Source organism: Anolis carolinensis, chromosome 4 (assembly GCF_035594765.1).
Source record: "Anolis carolinensis isolate JA03-04 chromosome 4, rAnoCar3.1.pri, whole genome shotgun sequence".
Lineage (NCBI taxonomy): Eukaryota > Metazoa > Chordata > Lepidosauria > Squamata > Dactyloidae > Anolis > Anolis carolinensis.
Genome location: NC_085844.1, coordinates 161,902,450 through 161,921,594, shown reverse-complemented (window position 1 = coordinate 161,921,594; position 19,145 = coordinate 161,902,450). Strand labels below are relative to the sequence as shown.

General features: G+C 37.8%; 2 protein-coding genes across 5 annotated transcripts in view; one reads left to right on the top strand and one right to left on the bottom strand.

Annotated features, from left to right (window-relative positions):
* Positions 1–10,502, top strand: part of ak5 (adenylate kinase 5) — a 125,207-nt gene extending 114,705 nt beyond the window's left edge. Inside the window, exons 11-14 of the mRNA XM_003223051.4 lie at positions 3,632–3,795; positions 4,774–4,890; positions 7,185–7,376; positions 9,206–10,502. Coding sequence (XP_003223099.2) covers positions 3,632–3,795; positions 4,774–4,890; positions 7,185–7,376; positions 9,206–9,316 — 584 coding nt within the window. The 3' untranslated portion in view covers positions 9,317–10,502. The remainder of the gene's footprint in view (positions 1–3,631; positions 3,796–4,773; positions 4,891–7,184; positions 7,377–9,205) is intronic.
* The window catches only part of zzz3 (zinc finger ZZ-type containing 3), a 91,291-nt gene continuing 80,701 nt past the window's right edge, over positions 8,556–19,145 (bottom strand). For all 4 annotated transcript variants that reach the window (XM_008114120.3, XM_008114118.2, XM_062979564.1 and 1 more), the window contains exons 11-12: positions 17,030–17,130; positions 8,556–14,780 (exon numbers count right to left, since the gene is read on the bottom strand). In XM_008114120.3, the coding sequence (XP_008112327.2) occupies positions 14,636–14,780; positions 17,030–17,130 (246 nt within the window). In that variant the 3' untranslated portion in view covers positions 8,556–14,635. The remainder of the gene's footprint in view (positions 14,781–17,029; positions 17,131–19,145) is intronic.

Here is a 19,145-nt window from a genome sequence, read left to right as displayed (position 1 = left end):
TTTCTATGTAATCATTTGAAATTTCAGTAGTGCAAACAAAATGGTTCTATACATACAGCAATGTTAATCTCATATTCAAAGTACAATGAAGACTGCCTTGTGATTGTCCAGATTGCATTGGGGACATACTCAGCAGCCAACTCCTGGCATGAAAATCTAGCCTCATACATCCAGTAGCAGGTTTACATTTATCAGTACAGTAAACCACTGTACTTGGAAGGGTTTCATATCCATGAGATTGGCCATTTGGTTCCATATTGACATTTTGGCATGTACCCAATCTGTAGAAAACATTTTAAAATTAGTTTAGATTCCCTTTAATTTGGTGGAAAGCCCAGTTTTCTTAATGAAATCTATTTTCTTGCTTATACTTCAGTCTAATAAATGAGTGCTTAAAAGCAGGTCATGCTGAGTGTCATATGAAGAATGACAACCTTGATTGTATTCAAATTTTATTCCAAATTAAGATGATCCCAGGTGCAAGAGTAAGAAAGGATGCTCCAGGATGCCCTATCGATCCCTTATCCATAATTTGCAGCAGAGCAAAGCTGCAAATTATGATTATAGTTGATGGGATTTATAGTTTACCTATGCTTAAAGAGCACTCTGAACTCCATCAACAATGGAATTGAGCCAATTTTGGCACACAGAACCAAGGCATTGACTTTGGGTTTAGGAGTGGTATTTCACCTACATCCACAGAGCTCTGCGGACTCAAACAATGTTAGATCTGGACCAAGTTTGGCACGAATACTCAATATGCCCAAATGTAAACACTGGTGGTGTTTAGGGAAAATAGACCTTGATATTTGTGAGTTGTAGTTGCTGGGATTTATAGTTCACCTATAATCAAAGAGCCCCTTGAACCCCATCAACGATAGAATTGGGCCAAACTGGCGGAGAGATCTTCAGCGTTCTCTGCCAAAGGGGATATGTGTGTTTTCTGATGATCTTTGGCCACCTCCCTCGCAACCCCTCCAGGGGTCCCGACCCCCAGGTTGAGAAACAGTCCCTTAAAGAATGCAGAGTTCAACAGCTTGAAATTGTTTACATAATCAAACATGGAAATCGTTTGGGTTTCTTCTTCTCAAAACAATGGAAAATTGATTCTCTAACTGAAAAGTTATATTGAGGAATAAGAAAAGAATTACTAGGAAAGGACAATTCAACAGCACTGATGGGGCTTTTGAGCTTATTTTATCACTCAGCAAAAATATTTTATTCCTTCTTTTTGTAAAATGCAGGTTGTCATTATTGTGAAGAAACTGTCAAAAGAACAAAACAAAATCCTTCTATTAGATCTTGCTTTTTTGATTAGCGGGTTTCTTATTTTCTATAAGAGAAGAGGCAAGTTTTCACAGTCATTTTTTATACAAAGACAAGCAGTGGGTGGCAATTAGTAATCTCCTCTCCCTTGGTCTCCAGTTCTTGTTTAGTGCTTGCAGTTTATGGCTTTCTATTACAATCTAAGTGTCCAAAACAGGAAAGGGACATTATCAGCCACCTCAACCCATCAACATACAGCCATTTCTCAGAAAGTGTTTGGTAGTGTGTATGCTATTGTTCTCACATAAATGCATGAAAGATCTTAATCTTGCCCCTTGCTAGCCATCATATGAAATAATTGACTTCAGAATAAACTCTTTCTTCAGAAATGAGTTTGGCAGCTATTATAGTTTTACAAACCCAATGGACTAGTGGCTTTGTTAGTTTGAAAGGTGCTATAATGAACTACTATTTCCAGCTGGGAAGAATTCAATGGAGCTCTAGATGTTGTTGAATTCCACCTTCCAGCATTCCTTGCTATTAGCTAGGATGGCTAGCACTGCTGGAAGTTTTAAACCAATAACATCTGTAAGGTCTCATCATTCTCACCCAATTCATCCAAGTGCCATCAATTCAGTTTATTGAATTGAACTCTATTCTGTCCCAAATGCTTGCTACAAAACCACTTATCCCTCTCTCACTGTTCCTGCCTCTGAACAGTCTGCCAGCAGTGGACTCTTGAGACACATTTATAGCAGTGCAAGTTGAACTCAGTGATTAATCGTTACTCATGGCAGTTTATACAGCCATGTTCCAATGCCAAATATGCTTAAGAGGGTTCTGAGCCAGCCTTCACATGTATACCAGAGTCAGCCACTCTGGGATTAGTTTAGGCAATGGTTTTCAACCTGTGGGTCCCCAGATGTTTTGGCCTTCAACTCCCAGAAATCCTAGCCAGTTTATCAGCTGTTAGGCCAAAACATCTGGGGACCCACAGGTTGAGAACCAATGCACTAGACTCTAGTGGTTAATCCTAACCAGAATATATCCACTAAATCAGTGGAACTTGATACTGTAAGTCACCACTGGTATACGTTCTGTTGCTGCAATTGATTCAGTCCTTGGAAGGCACAGACATCTGGCGTTGGGAAGATGGGAACAAACAGGTAAAAAGATAATGTACTCATAGTTATCTAATTTATAAAACTGTTTGCTTGGAAATAGGTCTTGTTTGCCTTAAGTAAGTGGCTACAGGCAGTCCCCAGGTTACAAACAAGATAGACTGTTTGGACCAGCTCACGGCAGAGCTCTGTTGGCCGTCGCCACCCCCAGCTCCTTCAAGGTCAAGCCAATTACTTCAAGGATAACATCCATCCATCTTGTCCTTGGTCAACCCCTCTTCCTTTTTCCTTCCATTTCCCCCAGCATCTTTGTCTTTTCCAAGCTTTCCTGTCTTCCCATTATGTGGCCAAAGTACTTCATCTTTGTGTCTAATATCCTTCTCTCCAGTGAGCAGTCGGGCTTTATTTCCTGGAGTATGGACTGGCCCTCTCAGAATCATTCTCCAACACCATCGTTCAAAAGCGTCTATCTTCACTCAACCTTCCTGATGGTCCAGCTCTCGCATCCATAGGTTACTATGAGGAATACCATTGCTTTAACTATGCGGACCTTCATTGCCAGTGTGATGTCTCTACTGTTTTCACTATTTTATTGAAATTGGCCATTGCTCTCCTCCCAAGAAGCAAATGTCTTCTGATTTTCTGGCTACAGTCTGTGTCTCCAGTAATCTTTGTGCCTAGAAATACAAAGTCTGTCACTGCCTCCACATTTTCTGTAGGTTGTTCTTAAATTGAATGTATATGTAAGTTGGAAACTCCACCCATTTTAGTGTAACTCCACCTATTTTAAAAAAAATGGGATAGCATAGGGAAGGATGAGCACTTCTGTGGTGTTTGTTTTGCTGCTTGTGTCCCTGTTCAGAAGATTTCACTTCACTTTCTGTCCCTATGACAATTGGATTTTGAAAAATTTGGATTGTTATGGAAACAAGGATTGGTGATAAAGCTTCAGTGGAGACCCCTTTTCCCACAATAACTCTTACAGGAGTCAATTTCCCTTTATAGAGTAGATTTCCTCTAATTTCCTGTTGTCATTCCCCCATTTGTAACTAGGAGTCGCAACTAAGTCAGATGTTTGTAACTCAGGGACTGCCTGCATTCAGAAGCTCATGTCAAAGTCTATTGATTTGGGAACAAAGAAGAGCTCCCTTGCCCTCTAATAATCAATTTCACCAATTTTCATGCTATTGTTTGCTCATATGTTGAACTGGTTGATCTGATTCTATTTGTTCTTAACTCTGAAGGTGGCCCAGGCTCTGGCAAAGGAACACAGTGTGAGAAATTAGCACAGAAATACGGATTCACACATCTGTCCACAGACGAGCTGATCCAGCGTGAAATGTCATCGATAGCAGAAAGGAGTAAGATCCTCAAAGATGCCATGGAAACTGGCAAGCTGGTACCAGGGGTAAGTGGTGGTTCCAGAGATTAGATAGTTGTGATATTTTGTCATGAACCAAGACAAGAGGAACAGTGTATTGGTTAAAGCAGTGGTTCTCAACCTGTGGGTCCCCAGATTTTTGGCCTTCAACTCCCAGAAATCCTAACAGCTGGTAAACTGGCTGGGATTTCTGGGAGTTGTAGGCCAAAACACCTGGGGACCCACAGGTTGAGAACCACTGTATAAGCTCACATTGCTGTGAATTGATGGGCTTTACAGCATATGTGCAAGTCTGTTTCTCTGCTATTCCCTGAAAAATTGCCAATGAAAATATTCTTGGGGTTGTTGTGTTTTCCGGACTGTATGGCCATGTTGCAGAAGTTCTCTCCTGACGTTTCACCAACATCTATGACAGGCATCCTCAGAGGTTGGGAGGTACATAGATGTGGGCAAAACTTCAGGAGAGAATACTTCGGGAATATGGCCATATATCCTGGAAAACACAAAACAACCCTGTGATTCTGGCCATGAAAGCCTTTGACAACACAAAAATATTCTTGTTAATAACCAACAATGGTGTGATCATGAAGGTTGCAACTGCAGAATTACTAAACGAAGATAACAGATCTACTGGGAATTATTGTAGCTAATATATTTGAATCAGCAAAATCTCTTTTTTAGCCTGAAGTAGGACCGTAAATGGGCGCTCTGAATAGACACGTGACTCTATTTGTCCGAGATGAAAATTTCTAAACGAGCAATAGTTTTCTAGCTGACATTAAGATTGTCAGCTTTTAATATTTTTTTATATGTAAAAATGTTTGGGTTGAGGAGCCACAGTTTGAGGATCTTTGGAGCAACTTCAGAAGACAAAAACACCGTGGATGTGTTCAAAGACATGTCACGGTGCATTTATGTGTGTAGATGAGGCTGTGTGATCTATTTCTATTTCTAAAGCACATGTTTCAGAGAGATCGCTAAAGAAAACTATATGTTTTATTTAAGGATATTATTCTGGAGCTCCTAAAGGAAGCTGTCCTTGCTAATATGGGAGACACAATAGGATTTCTGATTGATGGCTTTCCCCAGGAGATGAAGCAAGCAGAAGAGTTTGAGAGCCAGGTAAGCATGAGCATAATGGAGAAAGAAGAGCTTAACCTTTATTTTACCTGGAAGAGATTACAGGTTTGATTCTTTGCCTTCTCTACCAAGAGCTCAAAAAGTTTGAAACTCTGTAGTGATTGCCCATCAACCCAATGCTGTTCAAATGTTTTGAACCACAAAATCCATCAATCCCGACCTTTGGCCATGCTGGTGGCGTTATGGAAGTTGTATTATAAAACATTCAAAAGGCGCGGGTTTGACTGCCTGTGATACAGATTATTCTAAACAAGGTAGAACAGTGGTCTAACACAATTATGACAGCTTCAATTTGTCAGTTTACATTAGAATATCCTCTATTCATGGGCTCACTATCAGGGGATTCAACTACTATTGATTCAAATGTACACAATACTGAACATTTGAATCTTCAGTGGAGAGCACTAGATACCTGCTTCTGCCTTCAGGATGGCTGGGTTCTTTTGCAAGGCAAAAATGGTTGGCTGGTGAGGCTTGCCCCCACCACTGCTGCACTTTGCCATTTTTAAATAAGGGCCTACTTCATAAGCCTTGCTTTGTGATGTGACGTTTATATTGTTTAAAATGCCATAGAGCAGCAGTGGAGGTGGCAGCAAGCTCCAACTACCAATACGGCATGTTCTTGATGCCCGATACCAGGAACCCGCCATCCTTCTGCTACTGCCTTGTGTCTCAAAGGTTTTTTTTGGTATCTGCAGAGTCCTGTATAGTGTTTTCCACCCATGCCTTTAATAACTGCATGCAAAATAGAGATTAATAAAGTGATGCTTTTCTCAGCATGCACAGGGGAGCTATAGGAGATAAGCAGTTTAAACACATAAATATCAATTTAAAAACGCATAAACTGTTGGAATAAAGGGCAAGTCTATAAATATTTTACTTTTAAAATGAACAGAACAAATGCTTATGTGGCTGGATATAATTCAAAAGTTCCATGACAAAGTCTGCTTTTGGAATGTAATTCAATTATATCTGCTGTTTGGTTTTAATTTAGGCTAAATTATATTCCTTTTTGTGCAACAGTGGCCTTTTTCACGGAGGTCTCCATTTATTGTGCCCACAGCAGAAATAAAAAATCATTGTGCAGATTTAGGTTTTGTTCTCCCCTTTTCTACAATTCTAGTGTTCCTTTCTCAAGACAATTTTCAAAAATGACCACATTTTTATTCAGTCTGACATTTGTGAGACCATTCCACATATAATGTCAGTTGCCTTCTGGTTAAGAACCTTCCTTAAGTGGTTTTGAATAAAAAATACATCATGTTTCATTCTTGTCTGTGGCTTCATCAAAATTTAGGATAGTGTGTTTTAAAAATGAAGTTTTGAAAGTCAGCTTGACATAGAGTGCATTACAGTAGGCCAATTAGATGAAAGCCAAAGCTTTCATTTTTGTTCTCCAAAAATGGTTAAATGGCACTGTGTCTGACTATGGAAGGATATATCTGTATATCCAAGCTCAGGGCTGAGTTGAGGAGTATATACCCAGGCCACAGACTTATGCCTTCAAGAGGAATGCACAGGCTGAATCCTTATTCTCTGATCTGCCTTTTGAATTACAAAGATAACTCGCAGCTATCCCCCCCCCCCCCCAAACAGAATTTCGTTGTCAAATTGAAGCAGTGCCACCTATGGTTACAATTGAGTAATGGTATACCTTTTCTCCTCTTAATCTATTTAAAAATTAGGGAAGGTTTTAACAAAATTAACAGCTTTCTTCATTTGAGAGCTGTAACATGCTAGCTTTGCCTCAGGATGACTTAGTAGGCGATGCCAACAAAGCATGAACATCTAGAACCATTTTTGATTATCTTTTAAAGACTGTGGTTAAACTAACCGGAAATGAGAAATCTCTTGTGCAAATCACATTACCATCAAAGGTCACAGCTACACAAAGGGAGATATGTACACTCAAGATATTAAAATCTGTGACAGCAAAGAGTTTGGGAAATTCAGTTTATGTCCCTGCAGAACTATGAAGCTCATTGGATTGATCTTGATCCAAACACCATCAGCCTGATCTACTTCAGTGTCATTGTGAAAATAAAATGTGGAGAAAGGGATGAGATTATTTGAGGGTGAAGATGACTACACTACCACCCTCTTGGGACCAAAAAACCCAAACTCACCTTCTGGGAAGAGATTTTCACACAAGATCAGGTAGCAAACTAGTACAAAATGAATCCCATAAAAAACAAATACTGCATTTTAATCAGCAAAATAGAGGCATTCATCTTGAATCCTTTCTCACTGACACAAACCTGTTTTGATTTCTACAGGTTGGGGAACCATCCCTAATGTTGTGCATGGACTGTTCATCTAAAACTATGAGCAGTCGCCTTCTGAAAAGAAGTCAAAGTAGCCAGTGCCTTGATGATAATGCTGAAGCCATTGTGAAGCTCATTGAAACGTACTACCAGTCAGCTGAGCCACTGATCATGTATTATGAAAACAGAATTCCACTGTTTAAGGTAAGATGTTCCAAGCTTTGAAACTGGACCAGAAGTTCTTTCCTTCCCTCGCTTAAAATATATTCCAGAAATTGAAAGATAGTGCAGGTACGCTATAAACCTTTTAATGTGTCGGGTTTTCTCATGAATTTCTTCCAGCATGAATTTGATATTACTTAGCTGAAAGCTAACATAAGGCAGTAAACCACAAATGTCCAAAAGCTGGAACATTGAGGAGGTTTGATCTTAGTTAGAAACAGGTAACATTCATGTTATGCAAAATATGGCTGTCACCCAATTGAAGACCTCTTAATCAGATGTATTATAATTAATCAAATTACAGCTATATGAGATTGTTTTGAGGAAAAACAAACCTGGGAAGAAAAAAGGGTAGATTTCTACATTTACAGAGAAAACGCAATTTTACAGTTCATATTAACTTCCCCAGAAGGGATGTTCAATGCCAATGGAAAGGTGGTATTAGGGCCATCCATATCAGATTGCTAATTACTATTTTTGTGAGCATAAATCTGCTGCCAGGATAAGAAGCCAAAGTCCAAGGACTATCTAACTAAAGTACTACACCTAAGCCTAGCAGTGCTATTGAGCAAACTTTTTTTTTTGCTACTGAGGTGGAAAGAAAAGAACTGAGGCAATGGCGGTGCTCACCCATTATATACCATTGGCATGGTGGGTGGAGCTACCGCCAAAAAGTACATTTTAGAGCTCTAGAAGTTTCCAAATTACACTGCACAGGTGCAGTTAACCAACTGGTGTGCATTCACAGAGACCACAAAGAAGAAATTGTCTTTTATCAATACTGTGTGCACATTGAGATTTCTAACCTCTTTCCCATTTCCCAGTACTGTGTTCACATTGATTAATTAATTTTATTGAACTGTAAAAATGTTATATTGGGAGAAAGCTTTTCTGATCAACAGGCCTTAACAGCCTGTTGCATTTCCTAAAGTCATGTTCCGAAAAATGTGAGGGAGGGGATCATATCCAGAATCTATAAGCCCCCATAGTAGGTAAGATACTTATGTCTGGCAAGAAATGCTCAAACTTACTAGATTTCTAAGCTCATTGCCATCATCAGGTGGTTAGGCTGGAAGGCCATTGTGGTCTCTTCCAACATCATCATAATAATAACAACAACAACAACAACAACAACAATAATAATAATAATAATAATAATAATAATAATAATAATAATCTTTATTTATATACTGCCCTATCTCGAGGGACTCAGAGCGGTTTCCAATACAACAAGAAACATACAACAAATTAAAACATTAACCATGTATAAATACATCAGACATATAGTCATATAACAGAATTTAACATTAACAACTATGATGTTCTACACTCAAAAGATTGATTCATTAATGGTGTCTTCAGTTTCTTGCCAGTTTAGACTACTCAAATCAAATTCACTTTACCTAAAGTTCGTCTACTCTGTGGCCTACAAGAAAACATGAATTGTATTGTCTTTGTAAAAAGAATGCTTCATTCTATTCTTGGTGCCCCATTCCTCCAATTTTTGTTTTTTGTCAATACATCCAATTACTACTGAGTATGTTTAGTCTTAATTGTACTGTTTTATCCCTTTTGTAAACTTTGAGGGGTTCCTAATGAATGTTCAGTGGCTGTTTGGACTTGAGTCCTGTATGTCAATGTTTTCCCCAACTTGGTACGCTCCAATAGTCCAAAACGAATTTTCACTTGGTATGGCCATTGGCTAGAGTGCTGCTGTAGGCACTTGGGTTTACAGTGAAGAAGGGATTGCTGGATTATAAGGTTTCCCTATTAATGTTGCTAGTGATACAACATCTCTTTCCTTAAAACAGATAAATGCAGAAGGAACACCAGAAGAAGTTTTTCTTGAAGTATGTACTTCAATTGATGCTTTTCTGAAAAAAGAAGGATTGGCACCCCCCCTTTCAGTGGACACTGTGTAATTGTAATCCTCACCCCGAGATGTGCACTCCCAGTGGTCCTGCTATTTGAAGCAATAGCTGCTGCCTTGAAAGATCAGTGCATGTTGTAAACATTGCAAAAATCTCCATAACTTGTACGGTACAGTAATGGCACACTTGTACTGTAGATTGTCTATCATACCGTTTGCACTTCACGGGTTAAGATGCAGCATGATAAACAGCAGCTCCGATTTATATAAATCATGCCTTGCACTAAACTATTACTTGATATATTATACTGTCAAGCATTGAGATCCTGGTCAAGAGAACTGACATAACAATGTATTTACTTGTTTCGTAAAGAGTTCGGTTTTAAGGTTACTAAAGCTTGTTCTTTCTTTAGTGTTTTAAAATTATGGGTTTTTGCCATCTTATTGGTGTAACATACCAGCACTGGAATTGCAGCTGATTATAGTGGAAATTTGAAAATGCTCAGAAAATGTAGTGTAAATACTTTATAAAATAAAGTTAAATGTGAACTAGTTAACTAATGTGTTTATGGGATCAGTTTTTTGACAAGGTGTGTTCTAATGGTTTCTGTACTAATGCAAAGGATGATTTTTAAAACATCTGCAATTAAAATATATTAATACTGTCTGCTAAAAATATCCAGTGCCAAATATTGCTGGTATACTTAAGATGTATAAACACTTAAGTTAATTATAACAGTATTTATTATGATAGTAAAATTATGTATGGTGAGAAACTAAGAAATGAGCACTCGGAAGGGCAGGAGGCGACCCTCCATTTATATGGTTATTATATATCCAACATAAACAGGGCAATTGTAAATTTCAATTTTTAATTCTAAATTAACTTACATTATTTGAATGTAAGTTAGGATAAAGTTATGCTAGGATAAAGTGTATGGAGCTATCACTCACACAGCTTGTTACTTGTCAATATTCTCACTTTGTACAAAATGACAGTACAGATTTCACACATCAATTAAAAGACTTGGGATTTTCTGTATGATGATGATTAGCAGGTTTAAAGAATATTGTATCCATAGGAAGGAGCTGCATTTCTTCTGGATCATCCACTATTTCTGCTTGCATGATTGATCCTTCTGTCAGTTGCATCATTAATGAGTACTTCAAGCAGATTTGTATTTTTCAAGTTATTTTTCTTGTAATGAAAATGTAATACAAATAAAATGTATAACAGACATGAAGAGTCTTTTTTTCTCCACAGCTTTGGTCTCAAGCCTAATAAAATAATTTAAACAATAAGATTTTTAAAATGTGACATCCTCACCAGGATATTTGTCTTACATGGAGTTTCATAGAGTAATAAGAGTTGAAAGAGACCACATGGGCTAACTAGTCCAATCCCCTGCATGCAGGAAAAGCACATTCAAAGTACGCCTGACAGATTTCCATCCAGCCTCTGTTTAAAAGCCTCCAAGGAAGGAGCTTTCACCACACTTGTACAACCAGGAAGTTCATAATGTTCAATTAGAATCTCCCTTGCTGTAATTTGAACCCATTCCTCCGAGTTCTAGTCTCCAGGGCAGCAGAAAACGAACCTGCTCTCTCTTCCTGTGATTTTATCTGTTTATGATTTGTTTAATTGTGGAGATGTATATTGTTTGTTGCCTGGGCATGGTCCCATGTAAGCCGCCCTGAGTCCCCTCGTGGAGATGGGGCAGGGTATAAGAATAAAATTATTATTATTATTCCTTATGACATCCTTTCAAATATTTAAACATGGTGATCATGTCTTCTCTCAGCCTTCTCTTCTGCAGGCTAAACATCCCCAGGTCCTCATAGGGGCATTGTCTCCAGACCTCCAGACCGTTTTAGTTGCCATCCTCTGGACACCTTCCAGCTTGTTAATATCCCTTTTAAACTATGGTGCCTAGAATTGGACACAGCATTACAGGTGGGGTCTGGCCAAAGCAGAATGCTATTTCTTTTAAAAATAGCATTTCCTACTGTAAAATGAGATTTGATCTGTGAGGACCTATGGAGTTCTAATTGTTTCAAGTTCTTTCAGTTTGGATATTGACTATACTTTTACTTCTGAAACATAACGGCCTCATAAACAGATCAGGAACATCTATGGGTTCATCCAGGCATCTTAAAAAACAAGTCACTACAAAATACTGAGAGTATTAACTGAAGAATTCCTTATTAAAAACTTTGGTTTGCACTCTGCTCTAAAGCTGACAATTGTTCTGCTAAATGCTTGGATACAGTATCAAAATATATCGCAATCTAATGATAAACACGCAAGGACAGTGTAAACATATGTGTAGTTTGTTACTTCTAGATAGCATAAGATGTGCAATCTGTACCACAGCACTTAAAATCTGGTTTCCAAATTTCTGTAGAGATCCACACAGTACATGGTAGATGCTGCTGCCCATTTTCACAAATTAAAAGATACACATACCTGGGGGCTTGAAGCATGCACTGGATTCCTTTGCAAGGAATAGAGCAAACTGTTCAATACGAGGTGAAACTAGACGATTTTCCTTATAATGGGATGGGCTCCTTGTATTTGTCCCAATAAAATATCAATGAGAGGTGACAATATTAGCGTAGGCCCAACATCTAACTGGATATCTTGTTTATGGAGCTACCTGCACAAATCTAGAAACATACAAATCCAGTTCCTCCCCTCAATGCTACAATAATTCCAGCAAGGAATTGAGACACTGCCCACATGAGAAACAAAAATGATTACACTATATAACATGATTTTTGTTCCTGGGTTATAAATGTCATTTCCTAATTGGTTCTCTCACAAAAACATGGAAAACATTTATTAAACTGCAAAAAAAAATTTGTTGCAGTCTGCATCTTGAAAGGTTGAAAACTGCATATTTTCATTAAGGAAAATTACAAAGTGCCTAGACTGAAAGAAATAGTACTACCCTCAGCCACATAGGTTTCTGGAATATAACAACCACTTTCAAAGGAAGTACTACACAATCAAACAGGAAATAACACTTTAAAACCAGGAACAGAATTTTTTTTTCAAATTGTTACATAGTGTTATTAAATGTATGTAGAAAAAAACCGAGGCACAGTGGAACTGAAAAGTTATTAATATAAAAATGAACATTCTCTTATATTTGCAAGAGTACTTTTTCCCCCTCATCCTCAATTAAGGAGAAAATTGAAATACATCAGGTGTGTTCTTGAGCATTATATATATTTTGGTTTATTAGATTTCTCAAAGAATGAGATATGCTTACAGACGATGTATTATACTGCTCAGTCAATTAGAAACGGTACTGCATCATCTACCCAATATATTAAAAAAATGCTGAAACTTCTTTAAACAAAGTGATTACACCTAAACAAATACTGTGAAAATTAACACTGTGATTAAACTGAAATTAATGCTGCTATCATATGCACCAGCCAATTCTTTGTTATTTAATTACTGCCAAAAATTTAAGTTAAACACATATTCTAAGTCACTATGAAAATTCAAGTTTTTTCCCCAGTTTCAGCAAGTGGAAATCCATTACAATTAAAATAATCAGCATTTTTAAATCACAGGTTATACATGTCAAAATGATATATCAGCTAAAAATATATAGCAGGTATTACAAAGCTTTTTCAATCATTGTTCTTTTTAGACTAAGAAAATGTACCAAATATCTTTCTTTTTTATGGGAAAAAGACTGTAAAAAATGGGTTTTTTTACAGCCATCTTGGCCATAAAGAGGTTACATTAAAATCTTACTTGATATCCTCAACGTAACTGCTCTGATCCAGTGGTTTCTTAAAGATCTGGACACTCAGATGTGGAGCCCCATTCACTTCAAAGGAGTAAGGCTTTCTGGGTGAGCATTCTCCTAGCTGGGCAAATTTGCTTCCTCCATCAAATTGAATAAAATAGTAGATGTACACACGATCTCTCTACAAGTTAAGACTGAACACAGGATTCTGAACTGGGTGGCTGTGTTAATATAATAATGTTGGGGCATTATCCTGGAAGAGGCTGAGTAAGACAACTGGATAATGACTACTAGAATACCCTGAAACCTCTTAAGAGGATCAAATATCCTTTTCATACAGGAGCTAAATGGTCTCCTCAACTTTTAACGCTGCTTCAAACATCAAACCTCCTCTGAAAAAAGTCACAGTAAGCATTCTATATATAAACAGACTGTATCCACGTAGTTTATTTCTCACAGTTCTCCTGACAAATGAACATTATTTAAGAACATACTGTATACACAGATAAGAAGAAACATACAAAATGTTTTAAATGATGCACAACAAAATCTAGCAGTATAAAAGAATGCATGTGAACCCTTGCTCACTGCTCAGGCAAACTTTAATTACTTGTTTAAATAGTAATAAAAATACAATCTTTCATGGATCTTGTGCATACTACAAAAGAGGAAAAATTATTACCATATATGATTTATATTAGGCAGTTTTCTTTGATGAGTTGCAATAACAACTCCAAATACAGAGGCAGAAGGCTGTGTATTTTACTTTATAGGAGTTAATGTTGGGTGTTAGAGACTTTACACAGTTACTACCACTGGCACTTTTCACCATATTTTTGTACACATCACATGGTCATCTTATATAACATTACATTTAAAAATATATCTGCGTGACAATTTTATAATATTCACACACCATGAGCTGGTTAAGGAAGCAATGCCACAATTGCCTCCTGTAGTGCTTCACTGTTGGTAAATAAAGATTTGTTGTGGTAAAAAAGAGTAAAAGAAAGAATAAGGTAAAGAAACATCAACCGGATCAAGCAGCTCCAAGGCCTATGAGTGACCATCACAGGGACAGTGATTGTTTTGAAAGTATATTCTAGAAGCAAACACTGTCATGGGTTAAAACTTTGCCTGAAGAAGTCAAGTTTCTGTACTGAAAACTATTTCACAACAAAACTGCAACTACTAAACTGTCTTTAAGGTAAGTACTTCATCGCCTCCACATTTCATAATAGCCAAGCTCTTTTTGCCTTTGGAATCAACTATCTTTAATGTGTGCTTTCACTTCTGGCCACACTTTTGCAACTCCTCTCTAGATTCACCATCTCAAAAACAGTATAACCAACATGGTGAAAATGAAATCTTTCCAATAAAGCTTCCTGCACACTAGGAATGTTCAACCTCTGTCCAGTGATCTCATATCATAGTACGTCAGAGAGCGACAGGGTGATGAGGGCACCTAGGAAGCTCTCATGCTGCGGATGACATTCCTGGGAAAGTCAATGTCATTCCAATGTGGGCGCAAACCAATGACCATGTCACCACGCTTGGATTTTTCAGAGGATACTAAGCTTCAGGCTGCAAGTTGCCTTTCCATGTCATCTATTTGCAGGGAAGTAGTTGGGATCAAGATAATTATAACTCGGGCCTTGGGACATGCAATAGTCTCTATCTAAGAACATCTCTGCTCTGTACACAGGCTCCAAATGGTGGTTCTCCTTGTGGATTTCTGTTTCGTGCAGACTGAAAGACATGGAAAAAGCATGACACTCTTTATAAACAAGTCAATATCTCAAACTGATAGTTAAAAAAATAAAATCAATTCCATATGTTAAAAACTGTTAAATACTGACATCTGTTTCCCAAACACTCATTTCTCAACCATGTCTTCTTTCAGACACAGAGGCCTGAAGTTCTTGGTAACATGCTGGCACAACCATGTATGGTTTCTGGTAATTCCTTGCACATGGCCACTCACTATACAAAGCTCTAATTTTTTTTATTGGGTGAAATTAACAGGATACAAAATAAAAAAGAAGAAACATCTAGAGATAATCAAATACAGTAGAGTCTCACTTATCCAACACTCGCTTATCCAACATTCTGGATTATCCAACACATTTTTGTAGTCAATGTTTTCAATACATCATGATATTTTGGTGCTAAATTCGTAAATGCAGTAATTACTACATAGCATTGCTACGTATTGAATTACTTTTTCTGTCATATTTGTTGTATAACGTGATGTTTTGGTGCTTAATTTGTAAAATCATAACCTAATTTGATGTTTAACAGGCTTTTCCTTAATCCCTCCTTATTATCCAACATATTTGCTTATCCAACATTCTGCCGGCCCATTTATGTTGGATAAGTGAGACTCTACTGTACATCTAATACAGGTATGCCGTTCCCCCAGATATATTACAATATTCTGTCCATTCTTTCCCCTCTTGCCCCCCACCCGTGAACCCACTCATGACCTTCGACATTACACACTGTGAGTCCTATATCTAATAAAATCTACCTTTATGCCTACTTTAATAAATTCCTCTTGTGACAATTTTAAAGTCCAGATCTGTCTTCCTTTCCAAATATTCAAATGCTAGCCTCTATTTTTTAACAAAGTCTTCATTATTTTCTCCCCGGATACCATTAGATAACTTGGCCACTTGAATACATTCTAATAACTTATAAATATTAATAAAAGGCACATTTATGGATTTTAAACCTTATTAGTAGTCATTTTGTTTTCTTAATCACCTTTTCCCAAACATCTTGGGCCATCCTACAGGTCCACCAAATGTGGAAGAAGGTGTTTTTATGCATCTTGAACCTCCAGCATTCCCCTTGATGGATTTTATCTATTTTGGCTATTATCTCTGGCGTTCTATACAACATCTTATAATATTTTCTCTGCTGGAGTCACAGCAATTGAGAATTTAAAACCATGTTTCCAAAGATGCTCCCAATTCTCCTGATCAATATTTTTCTCTAGGTCTTTAGTCCAAGAGATCATAGCGATTTTTATTTGGTTGTCCTCTAGATTGTATTCTAATATATATTTATATAATCTAGAAACTAAGCTCTTGTTCCCCTTCTCAAGAATACATTCTAGTGTTAGTTTTCTGTTAGCCAACCCTGCTTTAACATCTTTCCTAAATCGATCATATAATTCAGGGTAACAGAACCAGTCACTTATGCCTATCTCTTATCTCAGTTTTAATTTCAATTGATCTTTTTCTTTAGTTAGATACTCCCTAAAAGTTCTTATTTCCTCACTGGATGTTGGCCTAAGTACTGCTTCCAACAGACACAGCCACAGTGAGGTTTTTAATTCCATCTCTTCCTTATATCTCCTCCAAATTATTAGAAGGCTGGATCTTACTGGATGTCTATTAAATTCTTTGTTCGCCTTATCTTTTCCATACCATAAATAAGCATGCCATTCATATCTTAAGTTATAGCCCTTCAAGTTAAGTAAGGCGAGGCCCTCAAGTCTAATCAATTTCTTTAACCAACTAAATCTTGCCACTTCATAGTAGTATCTAAAACCACTCGCCATGCAATGCTGACAGTAATGAGGTGCACCCCGTGGCCAATGTGTGGTCAGGGGAGATCCAGGCACCATCTGACTGCATTTCTGCAGCTGAGAAGGAAAAAGGGCTATCTTAACTTCCAGCATACTCATTGGAGAACCAGGAGGACTATGCTTCTTTATTTTTTCCAGCTCCAGCTCCTGATTGGCATCCAGGCTGTGCTTCAGTACTAGCAGCTGGAATTGCAAGTAGAAGTGGAATGCACTTCCCAGTGAAAGAATACTAGTGGCAATGTCCACTTCGAGCCAGGGATTATATAAGGATTTAGCCAGAATTAAGTAACCTTTCAATAAATGTTTCAAATTTTAAGTTGAATGTTTGCAAAGAAATTCACCTATAGCTTAATTCTTCAGTACACACACACACACATACACACAGAACAAACTGGCTGCTTACCAGTCAGAACAAGAATCACAGAAATCCAAAGACATTTCTGGAGGACAATCTTGACAATGCCATCGAATGCCTTGAATGGGATCAGTTCCACAGTTATCACACTGAAAATGAATCAGGAAAAAGCACCACAAAGTTAAGTCATTCTGGTTGAAGGAATTTTCATTCCTCACTCTAAACAGTGAAAACAGACAGGGCCATGTTATTGGGGGCTGTGGGAGGAGAGAGATGGGGGGGGGGGGGAAAGGTTGTCTAAGTCCAAGAACATGGCACCGTTTCTCTTCAACCAGTCTTTCTTAACATCTCCGTGACTATCGGCAATCATTCCATTTTTTGTTTTCCTAAAGAGTCTTCCCACACAGACGTCAAAATCGAATTAGAGTAGGCCAACTAAATCAGTGGAATGGACTAGTGTTGGCAACATATTACCAGTGAATCAATGGGTCTACTCTAGCTGAGACTAACAACTGAATTCAGGCTGAAGCTTAATTATGTTTGTTTCTATCTCTAATCTCATAGAAACCATGTTTTCCTTGCTTCAGTGGCATGCACATACTATAGCAGGGGTGTGCAACTGTAGCCCTCCAGACGTTGCTGTAACTGCCAGCATCCATTACAGCTAAGTCTGTGGATTGGGAATAACAGGGGCTGTTATGTAACACTACACAGAGAGTCACCATTGTCTACTTCTGCCCTATCACATTTCTTCACATTACAACTGTAATGTTTTTCCTCCACTTCACCTGTATTTTCATGCTCTATTTTCTTCTCCATTAGTTGGTGACTGAAGAGAAAAGGAATAAGGAAGTCTATTATCTTGTCACCTATCCTGAAATTCTTATGAGTTATATGTGGTTTTAGGTCAAAGTATAGTCATCCTTGTGTTACAAACAAAGGGGCAAGCACTTGTGTATCATTCCCCACTCTGCACCATTTTCTCAACACAGATATCACTCAGGGAGGAAAGCAAAGCTTTTATTAGTAGTAGTGATCATTAAAATGCTCAAAGCAGCCTTTCCAAGCCCGGCACCCTTAACATAATTTGGATTACTATATTCTTCAGTTCCAGGAAGTGTAGCCAAGGACCAGAGGTGATGAGAGATAGTTCAATATATCTATAGGGCACCAGGTAGGTCTCACAGGGGGGTCAAACTCATTTTCATCTAGGGCCACATCAGGCTTATGGTTGCTTTCAAAGGATCACTGAATCCGTGGAAGAAGAATTTCTGGATACAGAGAGCCGTAGTGGTTAGCGCTCTTTAGTTTTTACCTAATTTAAGTTCCCATATGTTGAATGACAATTCTCATCATTTATCTGCCATGCAAACTAGGTATAATGGGAATTGTGCCCCAAAAGCACTTACGGCTCTGAGATTGGGGAAAGGTTAAAGAACATTTCAAAGTCAGACATCATACCAGTCTTGTATCTAAATTCAAACTAAAACAAGGCAAACTGCAGCCTTTCAGGTGTTACTGTATCACAACTACCATGAGCTCTAGTCATGATGTCTAATGATGAATACAAGAGTTGAAGTCCAACCTCTGGAGGGCCACATAAAATGACATTGCAGGCTGGTTTCAGCCTACAGGACTTGTTTGACACGTGAGATAGGAGAAAGCCGATTCCAAGTTTGCAATATGAGTCAACTAGCTGTTTTTAAGGCTAACATTGGTTTCTTTGCACTGACTCTCAGATCTAACACATGTTTTCCCATTTTAGAAATAGGTTCCAGTGCAATTTTCATCATAATTAGCACCTGTAGAAATTGCTTACAATAATCTACTAACATAATTTCTTATAATTATCAAGAGAATACACTGCTCCAATTCTTTTCGAGTTTTCTTGTTTAGAAGCATCACTAATGGTAGAATCCTACACATGAATACTAAAAATAAGGCCCACAAAATTTCATGCTATTTGAATAGGAATAGGACTGCAATCTGAATGTGTACAAACAAAATTTTATACACTATATTAAAGAAACAATTTCTGTTTGTTTGAAAATCCTTGGAGTTTAAAATGCTATATGTTCTCTCAACTTCTTTTGCCATATAGCAGAAGTACTCCTGGAAATGGAAGCCTGATCAATTGGCGAAAGGGTACAATGTTTTTGCTTTC